We start from the raw sequence: 21,581 nt of genomic DNA, 5'->3' as shown, positions 1-21,581 counted from the left end.
GTTGCCCCTCAAAACAAGGATTTGTCACTTTTGACTTCCCCATGTTCTATCACACAGATAGCATAAAAATATCTGCGTTTCATAGCCTTTTTTTTTTTTTTTTTTTTTACATTTTTGTTAAATTGAAAAACTTATTTCCACTCAGATCAGTGGATTCCAACCCGTTAATGTTAGTAACTAGGCTCCCCAGCAGAGTGGAAGCTAACCCGGATGAGCTCCATTAGATTTTGCCAGATGGGTCTTGTGGTGCCTTGTTAGGATTTGGGAAGATGAGCAGTCTATGGGTGACTTCATCTTCTTAAAAAGCATTTCACGCCCCATTTCAAAACGTGATTTCTGCCCATTGTAAACCAGGGGTCGACAGGGGCGGATACAGTAGAGCTGTTATCCAGCCAACCTGTTCGGGGATTTGCTTCTCCATAGCAGTCACTGCATATATTTGAGGGGTGAGTGAGCTGGTCTTTTGCACAAGCTAGAAAATAGATTTATAGAAAAGACACAGAGGTCTGGACTGAAGGAATAGCTTCTCAGTCACACAAGGCCTTCTATAAGCCCTGCCAATCTCACCCTGAAGACAGAGCACAGTGTTCCATGAAGGAAAATCTCATTTCCATGAGAAGAACCGTGTTTTTTTTTCTCACAATATCATTGAGCAAGGTCTTTCACATATTCCATTTGTTCTTAACGTAAATTTTTAGTGCTGCATTTCTTCCAGATGAGTAAGCAGTGAACCAGGATTTCGCAGAGAGGAAAAGGTCTTGGGGATTTATTTATTTTTTCCAGAGAACTCGTTCCCATTATTTATACTGCTTTGTCTATGGCCTTAGAGAGATTCTCAGAAGGTGTAACGCACTGCAACTATTTGTGCTATAGCCACAAGCAAAGTCACTTAGCCAAGAATATAATATATTGAGAGCATTATGTCACTTTAACTCTGTTATTCCCAGTTTTTGACATTCTGCTTGCTATGTGCCTGTTCCTTTAAAAAGCTCTTTATTTATTTATTTTCCCCTAAGCCATGGTAATACATCTTTTGGCCTCTGCTAGCCCTGAAACAACCCTGTTAGCACTGCTGCAGTAGCAGAGCCCTGTGTACGCACCTTCTGGTGAAGAAAACTGAACGGGAATGTTGTGCCCTGAGACCTTAAGTGCTCAAGTGTTTGTGTATTTATTCAAGTTCATCTCTTCTACTTTAGAAGCTGTTATAGCATTTTGTTCTGTGATAAAGATGTTAGCGCACTTATAGGTTTCTTACAAAGCCTGGCCCTTCATCATCTCTGCTTGACAAAGGGAAGGAAGTCAATTTAGTAGCATAAAAGATCATAAATAGTCATTAGATACTGAGCACTATTGCACTGTCAGTTTAAATCAAGTCAATATATCAGATTCATCCTGATATATAGATGCGTTTTGCCTGAATACTTCACAAAAGCCTGGCTTCTCTAATTATTGCTGTTGCTGTTCAGCAAGTACAGTTTGCAGGAAGATACAAAAGCAGAAAAAAAATCCAGTAAAGAGATTTAAGATATTATCCTGCCTTACTTAGCATTTGCCGTGGGCTAGTAGCATACCCAGCAGCAGTTATCACTGTTGTGCAGGCACGTGATGACTTGTGAGGCTGGGGTAACTGGAGCGGGTGTCCGAGACCCTTGCAATCCAAGACCTAATCTTACCACTTTTTTAAGCAAATGCACTGCACTTTTCTGTGTTTAACCCCAGAGAGCATTACAGCAAATATGTTTCTAAGCAGAGGTAATTGTTACATATATTCACTTGTATTTTCAAATATTCTGTTGCTGCGACTGTGCCATTTGGATGGCTGGATACATTTCTTTCTCTCTCTCATTTTTGAATTTCTGTCCAATGCCAGAAGTTTATTAGCGAATTAAATTCTCCTTTTTTTTTTTTCCTCTTTTTTCCCCCCTTCCTTTCTTTCTCTCTCTCTCTCTTTCTGTGTTTGCCTGACAGCGTTTTCCAACAGAGGATCATCTGATGATTCACAGGCACAAACATGAAATGACTTTGAAGTTTCCTTCAATAAAAACAGATAATATGTTATCAGGTAAGAAGACATGAATCCAAGAGTCAAGATAACTATTCAGATGATGTTGAAAGCATGACTCCTACTGGAAAGCTACTGGCAAAATACCTCCAAGATTGGTTTTAAACCTCCCCCCCCCACCACCCCGCTGCAATTAAATCAAAAGTAGAGATGGAATAAGCTGGAATGCGGTTCCTTGGACAAAAAGGCAGCTGCCGTTCCTGGGCCTTCCCACAGCTTTGGCACGAGGGGGAGGGAGGTTGCTGAACCCCAGCCATGCTGGCAGCTCTGTCACCGAGTCCCTTGTCAGCGTGCCCGTGAAATACGGGCACTTAAGAGCGTGTCACCTGGGAGCCCAGCACTGAGTGTGTTAATGAAGTGCAATTAGACCGTTCTCCCAAGACTCACTATTTTAACTTTGACAAGCTCCCTTCAGCAACCGTAATAGGCCACATCACGAGAGTCACCCTTGTAAAGACCTGCCCACTTTAAATAGCTGTAAATTCTCCAGCTGAAGAAAGGTAAAACAGGGGGTAATATCCAACACTCTTCCCCCAGAGTTAATCATCTCTCTCCACTTCTCCCGTCATGCGCAGATGTCGTGGGGTACAGATCTATTCTTATGTGCAATTAGAGCTTATACTTTCTGATGTGGTTTTCTCATTTTCCTGTCCAGTATCCACACACTGGGGGCTTGCTTGCATTTAGTAATTGTTGGGTGAATTTACAGGCATTACATCTTAATCTCACTGCCTCTCTGCTCTCCTGTTTGCTTTCCTATTGTATATTCCTTGTGTTGTGCTAGCTGATGTTTAGGAATAATGGCACTAACATTTCTTCAGGTTTCAAAGTAATTGTGGGAAAGAAACTTTGATGCAAATGTATGTGTGGATGTTAGCCATTTTTTGATACTTCCCTTTTGAAACAGACTTTTTATAGGTAAATTGTGCCTGTTGTCATGTGACAGTACCTACGCTTAGCAAAACTTCATCTCTGACCATTCTGTGTGCAAATATAGTAATTAGGGGGCTCTCAAGGGGGCCCCCTATTTTATGGATAAACCCTAGGAAATCATATTTGGGTAACAATTACTTTCATTTATTTCATTTAGGCTTTTGTTCGTTGGTCTCTGCCTTTGGGACTTTAGGTATTGGTGAAAAATCTGACAGCCCCCATCCTAAATTAAGTTTCTTTTCATCTTACTGTGGAAAATGCCATAACAGACTAAGTTTAGAAAGAAACAGTATGCAGCACATTAGAGAGTAGGGCCTGTAAAGTATGTGCATGCCAGGCTATGCCCGCAGAGTCCTGTGTTTGCAAGTACAAGTGAGAAAATGCTGCCCTCGCTGTTGGCAGTGTCCTCTGGCAGTGAAATGATTTGAGGAACACTGTACTTCGGGCACATTACCCCTGTGAAAGTGCTCACTTTCGTTACAGCTTTCTGTTTGCAACAACTGCCTCTCCAAGGCTGTTTCTGAGGAGTATATTCTGTCATCAGAAGTCCCCTGAGTGCAACAGCTCCATTTATGTTTGGTAACTTCTGTCATATAGCTGTCCATGGACTGCTTTCCCGGGGAATGCTTTGAATGGCTTCCAGGCTTCCCATCAGTGGTGCTGCCCTGCAGTCAGCCCACTTGGGATGCAGAAACGAAGAATTTTGTGGCCAAAATGGCTATAATATTGTGTCTGAGGGAAATATTTTTTATGCTTTATGTGTGAATATCCTCTGTGGTATGAAAGAGTAAAAAGCTGCTCATGTTCTCAGAGACTGTGGTGAGTATTTCTGACCACAATGGCCTGATAACCTGGTGCTGTCATATATGATTTTTCCTTTACAGTCATTTGGTGGGTTTGTTTGGCATTTTGCAGACCTTAGTTTGGTAGCATCATAGATCTTCTACTCTCTGCTCAGAGACATTGAAAAATAGTTGTCACATTACCCACCTAAACCCTGAGGAAATCTAAATACCTTAAAGTTTAAGATGTTTTATTCTTAAATTTCATAATGAAAATTTAATGATATATGGGAAAAAGAGACAGACTTTTCTCGTAGACATTTGTCTTCATGTCTTCCTTCTTGTTTCTTTGCATTTTTGCTCATTTGATTTTTGAGGGGGAAGGGGAATTGTATCTGTCATCAGTAGATCCAAAGAAGCAATCGCCCAACAATAAGCCAGGTGCAGCATTAGTGCGTATGTTTTAAGCTGCCTCGAAGTCAGATTTTCTCCTTTATTACAGTATATTGCATACTGTATTTTAAGGTGCCCTTTTGTATTTGAATCTGTTCAGTATTCAAAAAAAAAAAAAAAGTGAAGATCTTCAAAGTAATTAGTGCACAAAAAAAAACAGCCTGTATGCTTTAAGATAGCATTCAAATTATTTCTAGTGTCAATAATGTTTAACACACAATGTTTAACACACAATAACCATTCTAGTGTCCTATGTGTTCATAGTATTCTATGAACTATTATTGGAGAGAGTCATTAAAATTGCAGGCCTGTTGATTTTTGTAGCAACACAACTTAGAAACTGAGCAAAACATGACTCAAGAAGCAGGAACTTGTTTCTGGAGATTGAAATTTGTGCCAGGTTATGAAATACAAATTTGTAAGTGAGAGGTGAAGTCAAAATATGATGTTTTGTGGACAGGGTCAGTGTTTAATAACCAATGTTACGTGACCTGGTTGAAGCCATTGGCGCTATGCCAATTAATGAGGTATGTCTAGCCAAGAGCGTTCCTTGTTACCAACTAGCTCTGCTGTATTTACAAGAGTTATTATATCTGGTGGTTCCTGAACTAATTCAGAAACATGAGGTACATACATACACTAAATAGCTATGTTCTCTGACTGCAATGAAAAGGAAGTCCATTAGAGGCATTTCATTAAAACACAAGTGATTCTTCTGTCGATAACTTGACATTCATTTTAAAAGACAGTAATAAGATTGTAATGTTAGTTACTCCTTTTTGTGTGTGTATTTCTTGTCTGTGTGTTTGTTTGAAAGCCTGCTTGACTATGGATATAGAGTCATTTATGGTTTCCATTTTCACATTTCTTAGCCAAAGAAGAACTGTTTGAGATGATAATATTATAAAATCTGTCTCAGTTTTATGTACCAGTCATCATTGCAGGAAACTTCGTAGTTAGTTGGACTAAAATAAATGCCATCACTATGCTGATGTGCTGACTAAACATTACATTGATGTGAAGTTCTGAGTGACCAGAAGGGATTAAAGATGTGTTGTACCCAATGTACGTGCCCTCAGAGAAAGTCCAGTCAGTCCATAGCAAATAATTTAGCAACAAAGTAAGTTCTTGGGAGCTCTCAGCTGCGAGCTTCCTTGCAAGGGCAGTTCCACCGGGTACAACTGTGCACAACTCAGCTCATCCATCACCTGAGGTGTCGTGACCTGCAGATTTTGGCACACGTGGGTGGTAACTTGCTCAATCAGTAGAGAAACTTCCTTGAAATTCTCAGACCATTCCCCTTTTCTTGGAGCTTGTCCTTCCAATTTCAGTGCTGGTCCTATTTCTTGGGCTTTGTTATCATTGCATGAAACTATGACATGGGTAAGTATATAAATTCAACAAAGCTCCACAGCTGAACAAGCCAAATGTCTATTATTACGGCACATGAGACTAAACATTTTTTTTTAAAGATGAAGAATCAAGTTACACACTTTGGAGCTGTGCTATTAGATATCTTTTACTGAGGATGAATAACATTTGCAGTAGTTTAATGGTCTATATAAACTTTAAAAATCTTGAAAATCTTTGTTTATTTTTTTCCAAATAAAGCATGGTTAGCATAGCTGTCCTTTAATTCTCCAGCTTTTTTTTTTTTTTGAACTAATATCATGCTTTAGTATTTCCATTCAGGCTTTGAGAGATGAAATTCCAGAACCCAGGCTAATTTTACAAAATGCATTCTGGTAGGTGATTCAAGTAAACCCTCTGTATAGCAAGTTAATGGGACTGTATTTATTAAGGCTGTTTTGATAGAAACTTATTGCGCCAAGTTTTATTTAAGAGACTATTAATTCAGTAATTACAAAACAAACAAACAAAACCCCCAAACCCCACAGCCAAAGTGAATATCTAGTAGATTTTTTTTTTACTTTGTCGAAGACTTCAAATTTTCCATCACCTTACTGCATATATTTTCAATGAACATAGAAAATCAAGAGTCATCATCTCAAGCACTGTGGTTGAGAACAGGTTTTAGGTATGTTTAGCACCCAATTTATGTTCAGTGTATAAAGTTCCAGCTAGAATCTGATTGTTGAGATGTTTTGAAATTCTTTCCCATAAAACACAACAGGTTGACTTGGAATCTGCAAAGATTAGACTCCAAGCTTTTTTTTTTTTTTACTCTTTTCTCCAGTTGCATTTTAAGAATCTGTTTAAACTTAACATTTCTTTCAGCCCATCTGTAAAGAGGACTGTGTAAACAAACAGGCAGATTGCTCATTGGAGTAGTAGACCAAACAAGATATTTATTGCCTAGTTGCAAGTTTGACGGGTTCTGTGTTCAACCTAGTAATAAGACCGGATAGAAACAACTTTCTAAGCAATTATTGGATGGCAAAGAGCCTACAGCTGGCTAGAAGTGGGTGCCTGAAAACACAGTAAACTTGTTGTAGTCACAGTTGTGGATGGGAAGATTTTATTAATTGAATAGACCTGCGATGGCCGCTCAGTATAGTGGCCAGATATCTAGATATCTAGGGCTGACCCAAACTGACCCGAATCCCAAGACTATATAGCGTCCCAGCATTATAAAGCCTGTTTATTTTATTTTATTTTGACAGTTACACCATCATAAAAATGCCGAGGTTTCATGGACCTCTGGTTTCTATGAATGGTAAAAGATGAAGTAATGTAAGGTAGAACGTTTGGCCTTGGTGTACGTGTGATTTAGCTGGCTTTCAGAAGGTCCTCAGGTGGAGCTTGGGGTGGTTGCTGGGTAGACTCTTCTTTGTTTGATTTTTGGGGCGGTAGGAGGAGGATTGTATGTTTAATGAAATGTTGTTCTGAACTGCTGCCAGTCTAATTTCTGGACCATAGGAACTACAATAACCACAGAGGGAGTTTGAGTTAATCACTTACAAATACCTTATCTGTATGTAAGTGGTGTAAAGAGTGTTACTAAGCTCTAAGATTGTTATATAATAAATCAAGACAGTTAATTGGAAAGGAGGCAGAGCGAAGGCTTCGTGTGTTTGAAGGCCCATTCTTAGTCTCGAAAGCAATATTTCATGCTTTTTGTGAATGAAATCTATTTCTCTGGATTTTCAGTGTGCTTCATTTCCAGTACGAATTGCAGTCCAAGGGCCAAAGACAACTCTGGTGTAAATCCACAGAGGTCGGTGAGGTTACCCTAGAGGTTAGTTTGGCATTACTTGTTTAGGGCATAGACCTGTAAAGTGCTGCGTGTCCTCAGCTCCCATCCATATCGGCACCTCATTGACTCAGCTCCTTACGCTGAGTTCCTGCAAGATCCTTGGAAAGCCTTATGTTTCTGTCTCTGGTAATACAGTAGTTAGCTGTGAAAACTAATAGATAAATATATGTGCATTCCCAAACACTTGAGTCTTGTTTCCTTTAAGCTCGCAAGAATAATGCTGAAGCCAAAAGAAATAAAAACAGAATTTTAACATTAAGGCCTTGCTTCTTACGTTACATGAATATGTTCCGTTCGAAGTATACATGCAGACTAGGGGCCTTGCCCTTAAATTGCTTTAAAAGGTCAAAGCTGTAGGACTAGACATTCTAGAGGTGGAAATAAGCTTCATGCTGATTTTATAAGTGGAGGATCCGCCCCTTAATTTCCAAGTGGAAACTCTATATCCTTTTGTACACATTTCTTTTGTTTAGGAGTTGCTATGCGTTTCTATGCTGCTCATGTAATGTTGGTTCTGTCTGGTAACTGTTCCCTGCAACAGGGAAATACTAGAACCTGACCCATCTTGGCTAGGCACAGGCAGTTAAGCTTTTATCCCCAGAGTTCACTGCAGTGGGAGCCTTTTGTCTGAGGTCAGATTCGGCCCTGTATGGGCAACAGGGATTAGTGTGACAGGCCCTTGTTTTCACTCTTGGTAGAATGAATTTCAAAATAGGATTGTTGTAAGTGACTGTACAGAAGGTGATTTTTGAAGAGAGTTGGGACAATCTTTCCATAAGATGAGGTACTACAAAGCAACGCGAGTTCATGTGGGAGCTAGGAAAAGAGGAACTAAGAGGGAGGAGATTTTTCTTTGCTGCTTGATCACAGCCTTTTGCTTTCTAAGTTTCTTTTGCCTGGAATGTGACTGTTTTGCGGTCTAAATCTGATGGAAACGTGTGGACTATCCCCTATCTTTGTTAGTAGGGCTCTATCTTGTACTTATTTGGAGATGAAGAGGCTGAGGTGGAGGAGTTCGGAAGTTGCTTCAGGATGAATGGAGTTAGCTCATGCTAATCTTTGCATGAAGAGTTCTTGGTTCCCAACTTTGGGTTCAGTTTTTGCTTTCTGGAGAAAGAATGGCTGAGGTTATCCCAAAACAGCAGTCTGTTGGGCAATTTTACTTGCTATATTTACAGGTTTGCGAAAGGAGACTGAAAATCTTGTACTTTGAGCTTCCCCTCCCTGTATCATTAAAGATTATGAATTATTTTTGAGGGGGGAACAAATTCCTAGAGATGAAGACATGCGCTAAATGTACTTTGTCTTTAAATCCCATTGTTTTTATGAACAAAAACACTTTTGGATGAAAACAAGAATACCGAAGCTTCCCTGTGGCCAAATGTCGTTATTTCACAACTTTTTTAAAATATCATTTCACTCCTTCAAAAAATGTACGAGGAACAATTCACTGAGCAGGACTTCTTTGCTTACTTGCAGTGTGTTTCACAATATGAAGCTGTGAATGTTTGAGGTGGTTTTCAAGTGGTGAAGGCATAACTGATGTGTATCTGCCGCAGTTCCCTGAGTGCTCCAGGGTGAATACACATTAACATAGGAGCCGCAAGTTGTTTTACATGCAATTATCATTGGGGTTTTCTGCCTAAATTTAATGACCATTTGCACATGCTAGGGATAGGCACTTGTGTGCTACGTGCTCTCTGAAAATCTGTCCTGTTGCCTCTCGAGTTGAACGATGGCTTCAGTCCCTGCCTGTCTACAGAACTCAGTGTCAACCTTCAGTGCCATGTGGTTTGTTTTCAGTGGTGATGTATAGGAGGGGGAAGGCATCGGCAAGTTAAATAGTTAAACAGTCTTCCAAGAAAAGAGAGGTTCTGTCTCCCTCTCCTTTTCGTGCTGTGTCTTAGTGATTATTTCTTTTCCCATTCTCAGATCAGACTCCTACACCAACACGCTTTCTGAAGAACTGTGAGGAAGTGGGCCTCTTCAATGACATTGATTGCTCCTTAGAGCACGAGTTTAGAAAGGCGCAAGAAGAAGAGAACAACAAAAGGGTGAGTGGTGGTGCATCGATCTCTTCCTGCCCTTTTTACTTCTTTCAAGCAAGCATTTAAGGATGCTGTGTGAAAGCTGCTTGCTCTATCATCTGGTAGTAACCCAATGTTGCTACCTCTCTATTACCTTCTAACCTTTGGGTGAGAAATTAGGTGGCATTGTAAGTAGTGGCATGTTTTCTAAACTATTGAAAGGGTTGACATTAAAAAAAAAAAAGGGCAAAAAAACCTCAAAAAACAGCATTGCTTTTCCAAAAGCGTGTAACAGTTGTTGCCAGGGTTTAATTCCAAGTCCCTGCTTTTAAGTAAACTATATTATAAACCACACACCTCTTGAGGGAGAGGCTTGGGAAAATTATATAATCTTTGAAGTGAGTATTGCAAGCTAGCTCAAAAACGTAGCAGGGAAATGTGGATTATGAGGAGGCATTTACATTAAAAGCAGAAAGTTTTGCTCTTTCCCCTGCTGCACTGTGAGCTCCTGCTTTTTATTTGTCATCGTTACCAGCTTTACTATGTGTCTGCATTTCTCATAAAGTATTCATACAGGAGGGGAAAATTTTAACTTTCAATACCTAGTAGATAGTGTATCCCATTTCCAATTAGCGTCCATAAGTTTAGGTTGAATTATATGGTCCGCTTTGTATGAGATTAAGTATACTGCTGTGCGCAAGGATTGTCCGAGTGTTTTGAGGGATCCTAATGAGCTGTTTAAAATGTCCTAGGAATTGTAAAAGAGCTTAATATACTATCGAGACCAGCAAGAGGTGATGGGTGAAATTTTAACATCTGAGTAAGCATCAAAGCTCTGGTTGCTTCTGAGAACTGAAACACGTGAATAATGTGGGGCTTCCTACAGGCTCATATTGCTTCCTTCTTCCTCGCTGCAGCCCTCAAACAAGCTACTAAATACTTCCCCTCCATATCGTTCCTTTTTATGCCCCTCTTTCACCTTCTCCCATCTCTGCAGCTCTCGGAAATTCTCATGTAATATGTCCCCTGCTGCAGTACTCCTACAGTTATTGAACATTGGGTTATTTGGCCTATGTTTCACAGTGATCTGTGTATGTCTGATTATCCAACACCTCATGCTCAATGTAAGGAAAGAAGCCTGTGAAACAGCGATGGTGCTAAAACCAGAGGGCACTTTTCCTGAGCTTTATTTTGTCTTTCAGAGCAGCATTTGCCAATGTTCCCTGTGTAGGGACTGTTTCTTAACTCTGCTGGTAGCTGCTGTTCACTGTCATGTTTTACATGTCACTTATTGCTGCTCAATTCAAAATTCATACATTGGAGCCATATGTGTGCCTGAGTGGGTCCTGGGCCTTGTGAAATTTGAAGTTGGCAGCATTCAGGGTCCTGCAGAAAGAAGTCTGAAGTACTTTGAGGACTGAGAGAGAAGGCATTGCAAGAGGCTTTTTAGCAGAGAGGTAAGGATGATAGCTGAGAAGCAGGAGAGGAGAGGAGACACATAGAAAGAATAGGAGAAGGGAGGCTAAGAGTAGTTTATTTGTGATTTACTGGGGAAGGAGTCTAAACATAGTTTATGTGAGACTTATAAGAAAAGATACAGGAGACAGATATAGGAGAAAAAGAGAGGAAGAGCAAGAGGTAGTATCAAGGAAAGAGAGTGTCCAAATGTGAAAAAGTTCAAGATTCAGTCAAGGGCTGGGAAAACATCCCAGCTAGTTTGGCCTTCACAACTTTATTTGCAGGATAAAGTTAGGAAACAGCCACACAATGACAGAAAAGTGACCAGTTTTATATTTAACTTGTCATACTTTGTTTCTTGTGTGCTGCAGAGGAAACTTGTCTGAGATCAAGGGGACCATTTGCACATTGCACTTCTTTGCAAATGGTTATTATCAAAGAAGATTCCTAAGCAGTTCTTACTGTATGGTAGTTATTTTGCAGGAGTAGAAGATGAGGAGAAATCATCGACTTGGGCTTCTGTGCAGCTAGCCAAAAATCACACAACTTGGTGTTGCAGGGTCCACTTCAGCTCACGAAAGGTAGCTGCACAATCTGATTAAAACCTGGACAGGGGCATTGGGTTACCTGATAACACCAGCTGTTTAAGGACCTCTGAGTGTTACTCTGCCCTCCTTCTCCTCACCCCTGCAGCTGCCCTGGGCTGTCCCCAGGGAGCAAAAATGAATGACGGGGGGCGAGGGGGAAATAATTAAAAAAGAAAAAAAGAGGGGGTGAGAGTGAAAGTGCCACCACCAGCTAGCTAACCTGTAACATTTGCTTTGTGTTTCCAATTAGTCGGCTACGTGTTCACTCTTACGTTACCCCCCGACCCGGAGGGAGGAATCTGAGGTGGGTCCCAGTAGGGCTCTACGCAAAGAGGGGAGCCAGAGGCCATGGCAGGAAGGGGCTCCTTGGGCTGGGGCTGCTGATACCAAAACGCTCCGAAGGGCCCATCCCTCGAATGGGGAGCTCCGAAGGCTCCTATAGAGCTGTGGGGCTGAGCAGCAGCCTGCAAAGCTTATTTGTGCCTCAGAAAAGTCTTCCAAAAATGCTTTCTGTCAGGTTAATTTCTTGGGACTATGACAGAAACGTTTGTTTTAGCATATCACTGTGGTTTAGTGCCTGACTTGACGCTGAAATCTTATAAGAACTTTTTTTTTCTGCTTGAGAGTCCTCATTTCAAAAGAGCCCTCAAAGGACAGTCCAATTAGCTATATTCTTTCTTTTGCTCCTTCTTCTTCTAAATGGGAGTCCATGTGCAGTCTATGATAATTTGCTGTGATTAAGCTGGTTATGGGGACTGCTGACATTCCAAGTTAGCTGGGAAGGGCTGCGTGCACATCCTAGGAATAGTGCACATAGCCTTTTGGGAAAGGTAGCATTGAGGGGAAAGCCCTCGAATGAGCATCCTGGCTGGGTGACCTGCAACAAATCACTTACTTAATATCTTTCTGCCATAGTTGCTCATGTGTTAAATGGGAATAACGTCTCTTTATGCCTCCCATGCTTACTATGTCTCATCTTTAATGATTTTAAGTTAATCCAGCAAGGACTCTCTCTTAAAATATGGCTGGGTTAGCCATTGCTGGAGGACTGTGTGGACTAGAGTAGTAATAATGATAATGACCCTTAGGACCTGGACTGAAATGAGAATGGACAAGTTATACAGTGAAATGAGATTGTCAGTGTTTTGGCTCCCCAGGAGGCTATGCCACCAAACAGGCGCTAGAAGTGCCTGTCCGGGAAAGGCCCAGCCCCTGAATGCAAAGATTAGATAAGCGTATAGGTAAGTGTATGAGAGAGAGACTTTGTTGCCTCCTCTTGATGGCACTCCTCCTGACCCAAGCATCCTACCCACCAAATTCACCACTGAAATTAGTATAGTTAAAAGGACACCCACGCCATTTTTCCACTTTCAAGAGTGTATTTGTTAAAGCTCCCAGGAGCTTGGGGCAGGCAGCAATTGACAGCTCTGCCCCAAGCAAAATCTGCAACCCAAACCAACAAGGTATGCAGTGTTGGCAGATCAGATGATCATCTTAGCCTACTAGCTGCAGGTTTTAGGTTTACACTGCTCTGAGCATTAAGTATCCAAAACATTTGTCATGGGTTATATTTGCAAACCCATGACCTTTGCTGCTACTGCATAGGCCCTGCTGTGAGATCTTGGACTGAGTATTAAAGTTGCGTCTGAGGGGATCATGTCAAAGATGGGAAGAGCCAGGATCTGTTTATTAAACTGCATTTTGCCTGACCTACCTGCATGAAACAAGAGAGTGGAAATACACATGCTGTAGCATGTAGAGCACTATGTCCAGGAGCATTTAGAAATAGCAAGTTAAATGTTTCCAATATAAAGGCATTTTTAAGATCATATTCTTATGCTAGAGTCACAACGCATCACTTCCTGGCTTATCAGGCTTATCCTGAATTTTTCTCAACAGTATTGAACAGAACTCCTTATTCCATGTTAGCTATGCAGGTAAAGTAGAGAAACAGCTATGCTCAAATACAGCTTGGTTTTAATGAGGTTTATTCACCATTAATTCAGGAGGCTGAAAGCCACCAAGTCTTCTACATGCTTAATATTACTGTTCTAAGAATGCTGTACCACTGTAGTCACCTCAATGCTAAAAAAAACTTCAGCAAAATGAAGTAGTTCAGCAAAGAAAAAAAAATAGAGCATTTGGTGGTTAAATACATTCAGTTTGCAGAAGGCTTAAAAAGCTTAAGTATCCCATTTCGTTTTGTGCAGAAAGAGTTAATGCTATAGCATGACATGCTGTTGAAAGGCATAACTTGGTTTATGCCTTCTACTTTCTCATTCTGTCCTTTATACCATGATAGTTTCCTGCATATCGGCATAAGAGGGTAGGTAAAATGCACCTTTCTAATTTACACCTCCACACAATTTCCCGATGAACTCAGTGCTGCTGCAATCTCCAGAAGAGGAATATTGCAAATATTTTCTGACTGTTATATTGCTGTGTTATATGTTACGTGTTTGGGTAGGCCTAGTGAATTCAAGCTGAGCTGAAAAATCATACAGTCTGTCTCTTGAGCAGGTGTAGTTTGGTAGAAAATTTCACTTCATTTCCACACCTTAGATTCAAATTATATGTAATATATTCCTGGCCTAGAGGTTTTTCTCTTTGTCTTCTGAAATGTATGCAAACAGAATAAATGTGATGGGTTTTGTTTGTTTAAATATTTTTAAAGGAAACTTCTTGCATTGCAATAAGGGAAAAATGTAAATACAAAACCAGTGGCCTGAAGAGAAAATAAGAACATCTAATAAGCATTTCTCGTGTTATACAAACTTGGTGGTTTTCTTTTTTCTTTCCAGTTGTTTTTATAGTTTGGATACTTTTGAGTGAGGAATAAAACCAAACAAATGAGCCTCCCCACCCTCAAGAGCCTTATCCTGTCCATCATGTCAACAGCAGGAGAAACACGCTTGGGAGACACGTTGTTCATCTGCAGGCAATGCCGTTTTGAAATCGGGCATTCCCAGTAGGAGAAGCTGCAAAAGCTGTGTTGGCTGGAGGGAAGGAAACACTTCATAAATACGATCTCATTTTAATCTCGTTCATCATCCTGTTACAGCAGAAAGTTCACTCCTACAGGCAGTCAGTCAACACAGTAGTTGAAACTAGCAGTTTCTGCTTCTAGTAGTTGAAACTAGCAGAAACTTTCACTCCTGTGAGACAGGAACAAGAATGAAGGACTCATGGTCCCCTTTGCTGACAGACTACAGAGATGTGTGTGTTGTATAAATATAGATGTATGCCCTTCTGCATTCATCTCAACATGATATAAGAGTGTTTGTGCCTTGTCAATTCAAAGATTCCTCAGACTCTCTACTCTCCTCCTGAATCTTTTATATGCTGGTATGTTATAGCGGAAGGAAAATAAGACAAGGAATGATTTATGTTCATGTAGTGCTTAGAGCCCAGGGTCCCATTGTCATACATCCTCTAATAATGTCAAGTTATCACCCTGTCAATCAGTCAAGTTGTTTTTAAGGTGATAACTTGAAATTCCCAACTTCACAGAGTCCCCAAATCACCTCAAATCCGCATCTTTCAGTATAGTAGTTCTCATACTCTAAAGATAAATCTGCGTGTGTGAAGATGTGAGCATCCTCATAGCTTAGCATTTCTTCTTGGAGATACATTTAGACACTGTAAAGATACACTCCAACCCTGTATCAGATGATTTGTTTTTTCTATTTTTCACTTTAAAACTTTCTGGATTTCATATACAAGAAGCCCAGTAATTATGTTTTTTAAGATAGATTATTTTGAATTTTCATATGCATTAATTGCATAAGGATAAGGTTTACTGTGTTTTATGGGCTTACCATTCCTTTTAAATCCCCTTTTTTCTTACTGATTAACTTACTTTTGTAACATTCCTATGAAGATGGGATTATTTTTTTAAAACGTATTTTCTAAGGAAATACAGAGTTTGGAGAAAAAAGAAAAAAAAAATAAATAAAAGATGGCTCTTTCGTAGCTGGACACCAAACTGATGGAATTGGAGGCGCAGAGTGAGAATTCCAAGGGAGATCAGTCCTTTAAGCCATTCTGCCAAGCAGGCAGCTTTCAGTGTCTTTTGGTTCCCAAATATCTTTGCAATGTGGTCCAGAGAGATTGATGGAGATCTTCAAAGGCAGCTTGGTGTCTTGCTCTCACTGAAATAAAGCAGGAGTGAATCAGTGAGCTACCATAAAGGATCTGGGCTCAAGTGACGTGCTAAAAATTGCACAGGAAGTCTGTGGCAGAACCTCGGATTGATTCCATATCTCCTCGGCCTCAGCACAGGGCATCCCACAAACCATGTGTGCTAAAGATTTATCAGCTGTTGTTCAGTGTTGCTAAAGACAGGAAGAATGCTTTCCTCCTCTCTCCAGATGGGTAGGCTTGCTCTGCTTTAGCTGGTTTTCTTAATTCTGGAGCTTTCATGGTAGACATGTGGCAATGCATTATACAGGGATTCTGCATTTGGTATTTTAGGCCTAGACTATGTGAGTCCTGTTGTGAGCCTATAAACTGTCTTACACAGGGGACATTTTTCTGCTTAAGTGTCCAGAAAAGCCATGAAGGCTACAGAGTTCAGAACTACCTTTGCAAAAATATGTATAGGTATAAGGTTCAACTTGTGCTTATTGTTTTCAGTACAACACCTTATCTTCTGCTGGCAAGCAGGTCTCTCTTATCTGGTGCAACAGACTGTGTTTGAATGGATTTATGGATTTAGATCTCAGTGCTCCAAGGGAAGACCTGAGTGTTCTTCCAGCAGTAAGTGCTTATGGTGTGCAGAAAGGCTATTTTGGAGGGCATGCGTTTTTGATTGAACTAAGCCTCCCTAAGCACAATCTTTCCATGTTCTTCTGGATGCCGGTTGACAGGAATTCCATCAGGAGAGTCCACCTTCCTTCTGCCTCTTATTGTCCCTGTCCCAGAGGAGCTGAGTCACCCTCCTGTAATGGCTGGGTTTCTGTTGAGCTTTGTGTGTTTTGGCTGCCCCCCAAAAAGGGAGCCTGCCCCTGCAAAAAGGGGAGTGTGTACTTACAGGCATAGCTTGTTACCTGTCCATACCTTGAAGGATGCACTGGATGGCACATAGCAAAGGGTAAACCTTCCTTGTAATGGCTTTTTTGGTAAGTCTCTCTCTTAGATAAGGCTGCCAAATCTTGGCGATCTCTTTACACTCCTCTATCAAACACAAACTCTTCACTCCCCCAGAGCCAATGTCTAAGCAAGTGGAGTGCTGCCTATATGCTTGAGTAATAAGATACTACTGATACATTTTAGAGCAAGGTGCACTTTTACTTTATTTATGAAGATAGACATGCTGGTTGAGGGCTTAATCACAGCTGATAAATCATTTTAAGAAACCTATTAGAACCATATGCTGATTCTTGGTATTAACATGGTGTGTCTGTTTCTAGTCTAATAAGACAGGGTCTCTTCCCCCCTCTCCCTTCCCCCTACCTGGTGTGACCTATTTATCTGTTTACGTTTGGGGGCATTTCTCCCTTTAGGAGGAATCATCAATAAAGCCAGGTGAGCGTCGGAGAAGGGCATTCCAGTGCCAGCAGAGCCGTGTGTTTCCGTCGCCTTTGTTTTGGTGGAATTCCAAAGGAAAGAGCCCAAGAGCTGAGAACTGTAAAACATCTCACGTAACGACCAGCGGGCCGCAGAAAGGCCCTCCCTCGGCAGGAGGTTGTCATTTGGGCCCAGGTGGTTGCAATAGTGGGGCTCGGGAGCCACGAGGGGGTGGCTACGCCGGCGTTTCGGTTACCTCCCCTTTCCCTTGCTCCGAAAGGGCTGCGCGGGAACAGGTTCTCTGGCCATTAATGAGATCCACATTGGTGAAGTTACTCAGTGCCAAGTCTTATTTATCATTAATTGGTGGGTTTGCTCGCAGATCTTTTCTATTCTTTGCTGATTATACCCCTACACATTTTATTATCTTGCCAAAATTCAGATGCTAATAATTTCTTGATTTATTGTTTGTTTATAACCCTGTCTACTGCCTAAATGGACCTAGTTGTTAGAAGATTTCGAAACAGCAACAGCTCTTTTGCTGACTGGGTTTCTTTCACATTTTGCACATGGCAGTCGTCTATTTATAAACCTCCATGGGGACTCCTAAACCTTGGGTTCCTCCCACCATTTCAGCCCCTTTTCTCCCTTGGTCCCCCAAGGCAAGTCTTGTTTTTGGCATAAAGACAATGATGGTGATTGTTATATGGAGAAATTGTCCACAAGCTATGAACCATGGGTAAGGACTTTTAATTTGCACCTCAAGCAAAATAAATACAAAATTCGAGGCATCCAGGAGAGCAATGGGATTTTCCCTGCAAATTAGAAGATCCTGATGTGTACTGGTCATCTTCGGTCTTACAAAATGAAAAATTGAAAATTCACTTTATGCCACTTCTGTGCTCTCTAAAGCACGTGCTGTTTTCCTGTGCTCTGCAAAATTATTGTACTTCTAAAAGTGCCCAAACGTGCCTGTTAAATCTCGCATGCTTCAGAGCAACAAAAGGAGTAGCGGAGAAGAGAAGCCAACCAGAACAGCTGAGCACGTGCTCCAGTAGTTAATGAGTGTTCGCTGGGTATACAACCTCCTGCCTCTCTGGGGCAGCCCCATTGATTTTGGTGGAATTAAAATTTTCAGTCTATTATGGATGGGCAAAAGAAGTGTGTATAGGGGGAAGTCTTTGCTCAGAGACAAAGAACAAGGAAACAAATCTGCCCAAACCGCCCAAACCAACCAACCAACAAAAAAACCCATTTCGGGTCACAAAAAAAAGTGAAATATCTGATTACTTGTTGATCTCCTGATAATATTTGTAACTATGATCTTTAAAACCATCTTAGGGAGCAAAATAATTCACATCTGAAAATGTTTCTTTATCCTACTATCTCTCTCTGCTGTGCATTTCTACAGAAGTTGCTGAGTCCCCTCTTACCAAGTAAATATCAGCTTGCTTTCCTCCCCAATACGTGAGTAAACTGTGTGGCTTGGGTTAGTCCCTAGGAGATGGACAGGCATCCGTTTTCCACGTGAATGTTCATGTCAAAGTGCAGATCTGCCAGCCAGCCTGGGCCTGGGTGGGGAGGGACGCAGAGAGAATGAACTCCATGTTACAAACAGCCTCTTTTGAATTTCTACAACCTATTAGTCACAGCAAGCTGCCCTTATTGATTTTTGGTAAGAGAGGTCACTTTTAATCCTCTAAAGTGGAAAAATCTGCGTGCACTCTCCACGGCATGACATTAAAATTGACACAGCTCTGCATCAGTTTTGTGAAAATGCCCTAAACCTAGATGGATTATTGCCTTGCCTTTCAATGGATACAAGCTGCTAACCAGAACATGCTTAGGCAGAATTGGGATAAAAGATTTAAAGTAAGTGATAAGGAAAGCACAACCAGAAAAAATCTGAGAAAATATATGAGTGCACTAAAAGAGCTGCCCATGCAGAAAGGGGCCATTAGTCCTAGGAAACATTAATTTCTCCTTTTTTTTTTAATTTAAAAATCAATACAGAGGAGTTGCGATTATCATATAAAAGAATAAACAAAAGCTGACCTTCCTCTACGATTATGAGGAAAACTTTATTCTGGCAGATGGCCCTTCCTAGTTCTGTTTATGTTCCTTAGAGAACTAAATCTTTGAATACAATTAGAATAGTCAAACTTGAATCCTAAGTGTGCCTCAAAATAAACAGTAGGGGTGAACTCTCCAGAGTTTTCTTTTCATCTTTGTTATCCCTGCCTGACCCTTTTTTCCTGCCTAATGTTCATTTGTGGCATACTATGATTAAGAGAAATCTTCCTAGAGGAAAAATGTGCTTAATGGGGGTTAGGGAAAATGTGATTCTGGAGTAGTAGTATATTTTTCTAATTTTGTTTGAAGTTCAAAAAATCATTACTGCTCCTTTTGATTTTCTCCTAGATTTTACTTGGAAATCTGTTTCCAAGATCTCACTGAGTAACTCAGTTAATCTCCGTTAAAATATGCACTGTAATGTTAAGATATATTTGTTGGCTTGCCATGTAAGCTTCGTATTCTTTTTGTTAGTAGTATCTTAATCCTCTTAATCACAATAGGGGAAATCAGTTATTTAGCTCGTATTCCCCTACAGCTTTTTGTGCTGTGCTCCCTTCTCCAAAGGGAGCTGCTACCGATACTGTCCGAAGAAAGTTAGGGAATTTGGCTGGAAATGCCCAAGTTCCAATCACAAAATGCATCATCTCCTGCGTGCGGCCCTAGAAATGCATGGGCAGAGGGAAGAGGAAGGAGGAGAAGGAAAAGTAGGGGTTGATGAAAGTGGGGGGGGAGGGAACGTAGGGAAGAAAAGTACCATCCTTTCATTACTTATATAAAAGAATTGTTCCTACCCCAGGTGAGGAAAATGGAAAGGAAGATTCACATGGAGGAAAAAGTGGTGCTAATCAGGCATGGAGAAAGCGGAGAGGCGCTGTCTGGCTGTGCAAGGGCAAGGGAAAGATGAATGAAGGAAGGGAAAAACAGCCCTCACGCCAGGCAGGCCTTAAAGAAGGAGTTCTTTATTTTCTGACAAGCAGCGTGCTGAAACATTGCTGCGGTGTCAGAAGAGCTGTGTGAACAGAGATAGAGGAGAGTGTAAAAAGTATCATTTCCTTTTTATCCAAAAAGCCATATGAGGATTTTTTTCGGGGGGGAAAAAAAATCACCTTCGCTTGGGGGAAGTTCGGTCAGTTTCTCTTCTTGGTGTCAAATTGAGCTGTCAGTGGATGTGGCTGTCTGAAGAGGAGTGAAGGGGAAGCTTTTTGTTGCTGGGTATTAGGATTTGTTTTCCCCTGGAAAAGGCGGAGAGAGAAGCAGCCTGGGGGTTGTTGCTTCTGAGTTCAGTGGTCTTTATGCAACTTCATTCTTTCTTCTTTCTGTCTTGCCTCTGAGATCTATAGGCAAGCCCTGTGGGATGTATGCATTTATTTAAGGCCTGTTTCTGCAATGACAAGTAGTTGCAATAGTTCCATCCGCCACGCTGTTTTTCGTTCCAATACAGTAAATTCATGTAAGCGTAAATGCCAACATGCACATTTCAGGAACGAAAAGGGAAGCTCTTCAGTGTGTTACACCTCTGCACATAAGTTCCTGTTTTGTGGATTATTGCTTGGCTTGAATCTTTTTCAGGTATACTTCTCTCGTTCCACTTTCCTTTGCTTCAACCAGTTGATCCAATTAAATGTGTATATAACCACTTTTCTGAAGCAGGGCCAAAGTCCTTGTACTTCAGTAGTTCTTAAACATGTGTTTAACTTCCAGCATGTGTGTAGGGGTTTGCTGAATAGAAAGGGTTTGCTGAATCAGGACTTGCCAGCACTAAGATTTCTAAATTGCAAACAATCCTCTATTTTAGTGAATTTTTGCTACTGCCTCTCATGGACTGTAGGTAACTGTTGTTGTGAGAGTCCTGCAGGTGAAAAATATTGTAGTTTGGCTGAGCAGCAATTTAAGAGCAAAATCCTTCTGATACCCTGCTGCGATAACGATCTTTTTACTTCCTCTAATAAATACCTTCATTATGTTACATGAAATGAAAATAGGACAGGAATTTCATGTTATGATTAAAAACTTACTGCTTTGGAGAATAACTGCTTTGGAGATCTACTACTTAGAAAACTCTAACGAATTATCATTTTTCATTTCTTTTCTGAGATTTCTCTGTTTTCTAACAAAACTTGGAGTATAAATGGTGGTGCATGTGCACCATTATCAATGAAACGAACTTCGTGAAGCGCCTACCCAGTCTGCCTGCATAAATTCATGTACCTTCTTCCTGAGAAGGGACTCCCAGTAAAAGTGATGGTAAACAACACCTGGTTCTGCTTCCATTGGTTTTCCCCATCGCGGATGGTGGGTAGGGCTGGGTGCCGAGCAGGATCCAGAGAGCATCCTTGGGAGGGGACAGGCAATGGGTGAGAGCTGGGGGGGCAATCTGCCCCTCAAAACACTCCTTGAAACACTATTAGTGACGGAGTGCTTAACAGGGCTTCCTGATGATAGGCAGTCTGGGTAGAAAAAAATATATTTTACCGTTTT

The 21,581-nt window shown here is 40.9% G+C and overlaps 1 protein-coding gene across 1 annotated transcript in view; it reads left to right on the top strand.

The window, feature by feature from the left end:
- The window catches only part of CREB5 (cAMP responsive element binding protein 5), a 232,631-nt gene that overhangs the window by 36,465 nt on the left and 174,585 nt on the right, over positions 1-21,581 (top strand). The window contains exons 3-4 of the mRNA XM_088521209.1: positions 1,969-2,062; positions 9,380-9,501. Of these exons, the coding sequence (XP_088377335.1) occupies positions 1,969-2,062; positions 9,380-9,501 (216 nt within the window). The remainder of the gene's footprint in view (positions 1-1,968; positions 2,063-9,379; positions 9,502-21,581) is intronic.

The sequence above is a fragment of the Tinamus guttatus genome, unplaced genomic scaffold (genome assembly GCF_059628265.1).
Source record: "Tinamus guttatus ecotype Peru unplaced genomic scaffold, ASM5962826v1 Tinamus_guttatus_pri_ptg000115l, whole genome shotgun sequence".
In the NCBI taxonomy this organism is placed as follows: domain Eukaryota; kingdom Metazoa; phylum Chordata; class Aves; order Tinamiformes; family Tinamidae; genus Tinamus; species Tinamus guttatus.
The sequence above is the reverse complement of the archived record's forward strand: the minus strand, read 5'-3'. Positions and strand labels throughout refer to the sequence as shown.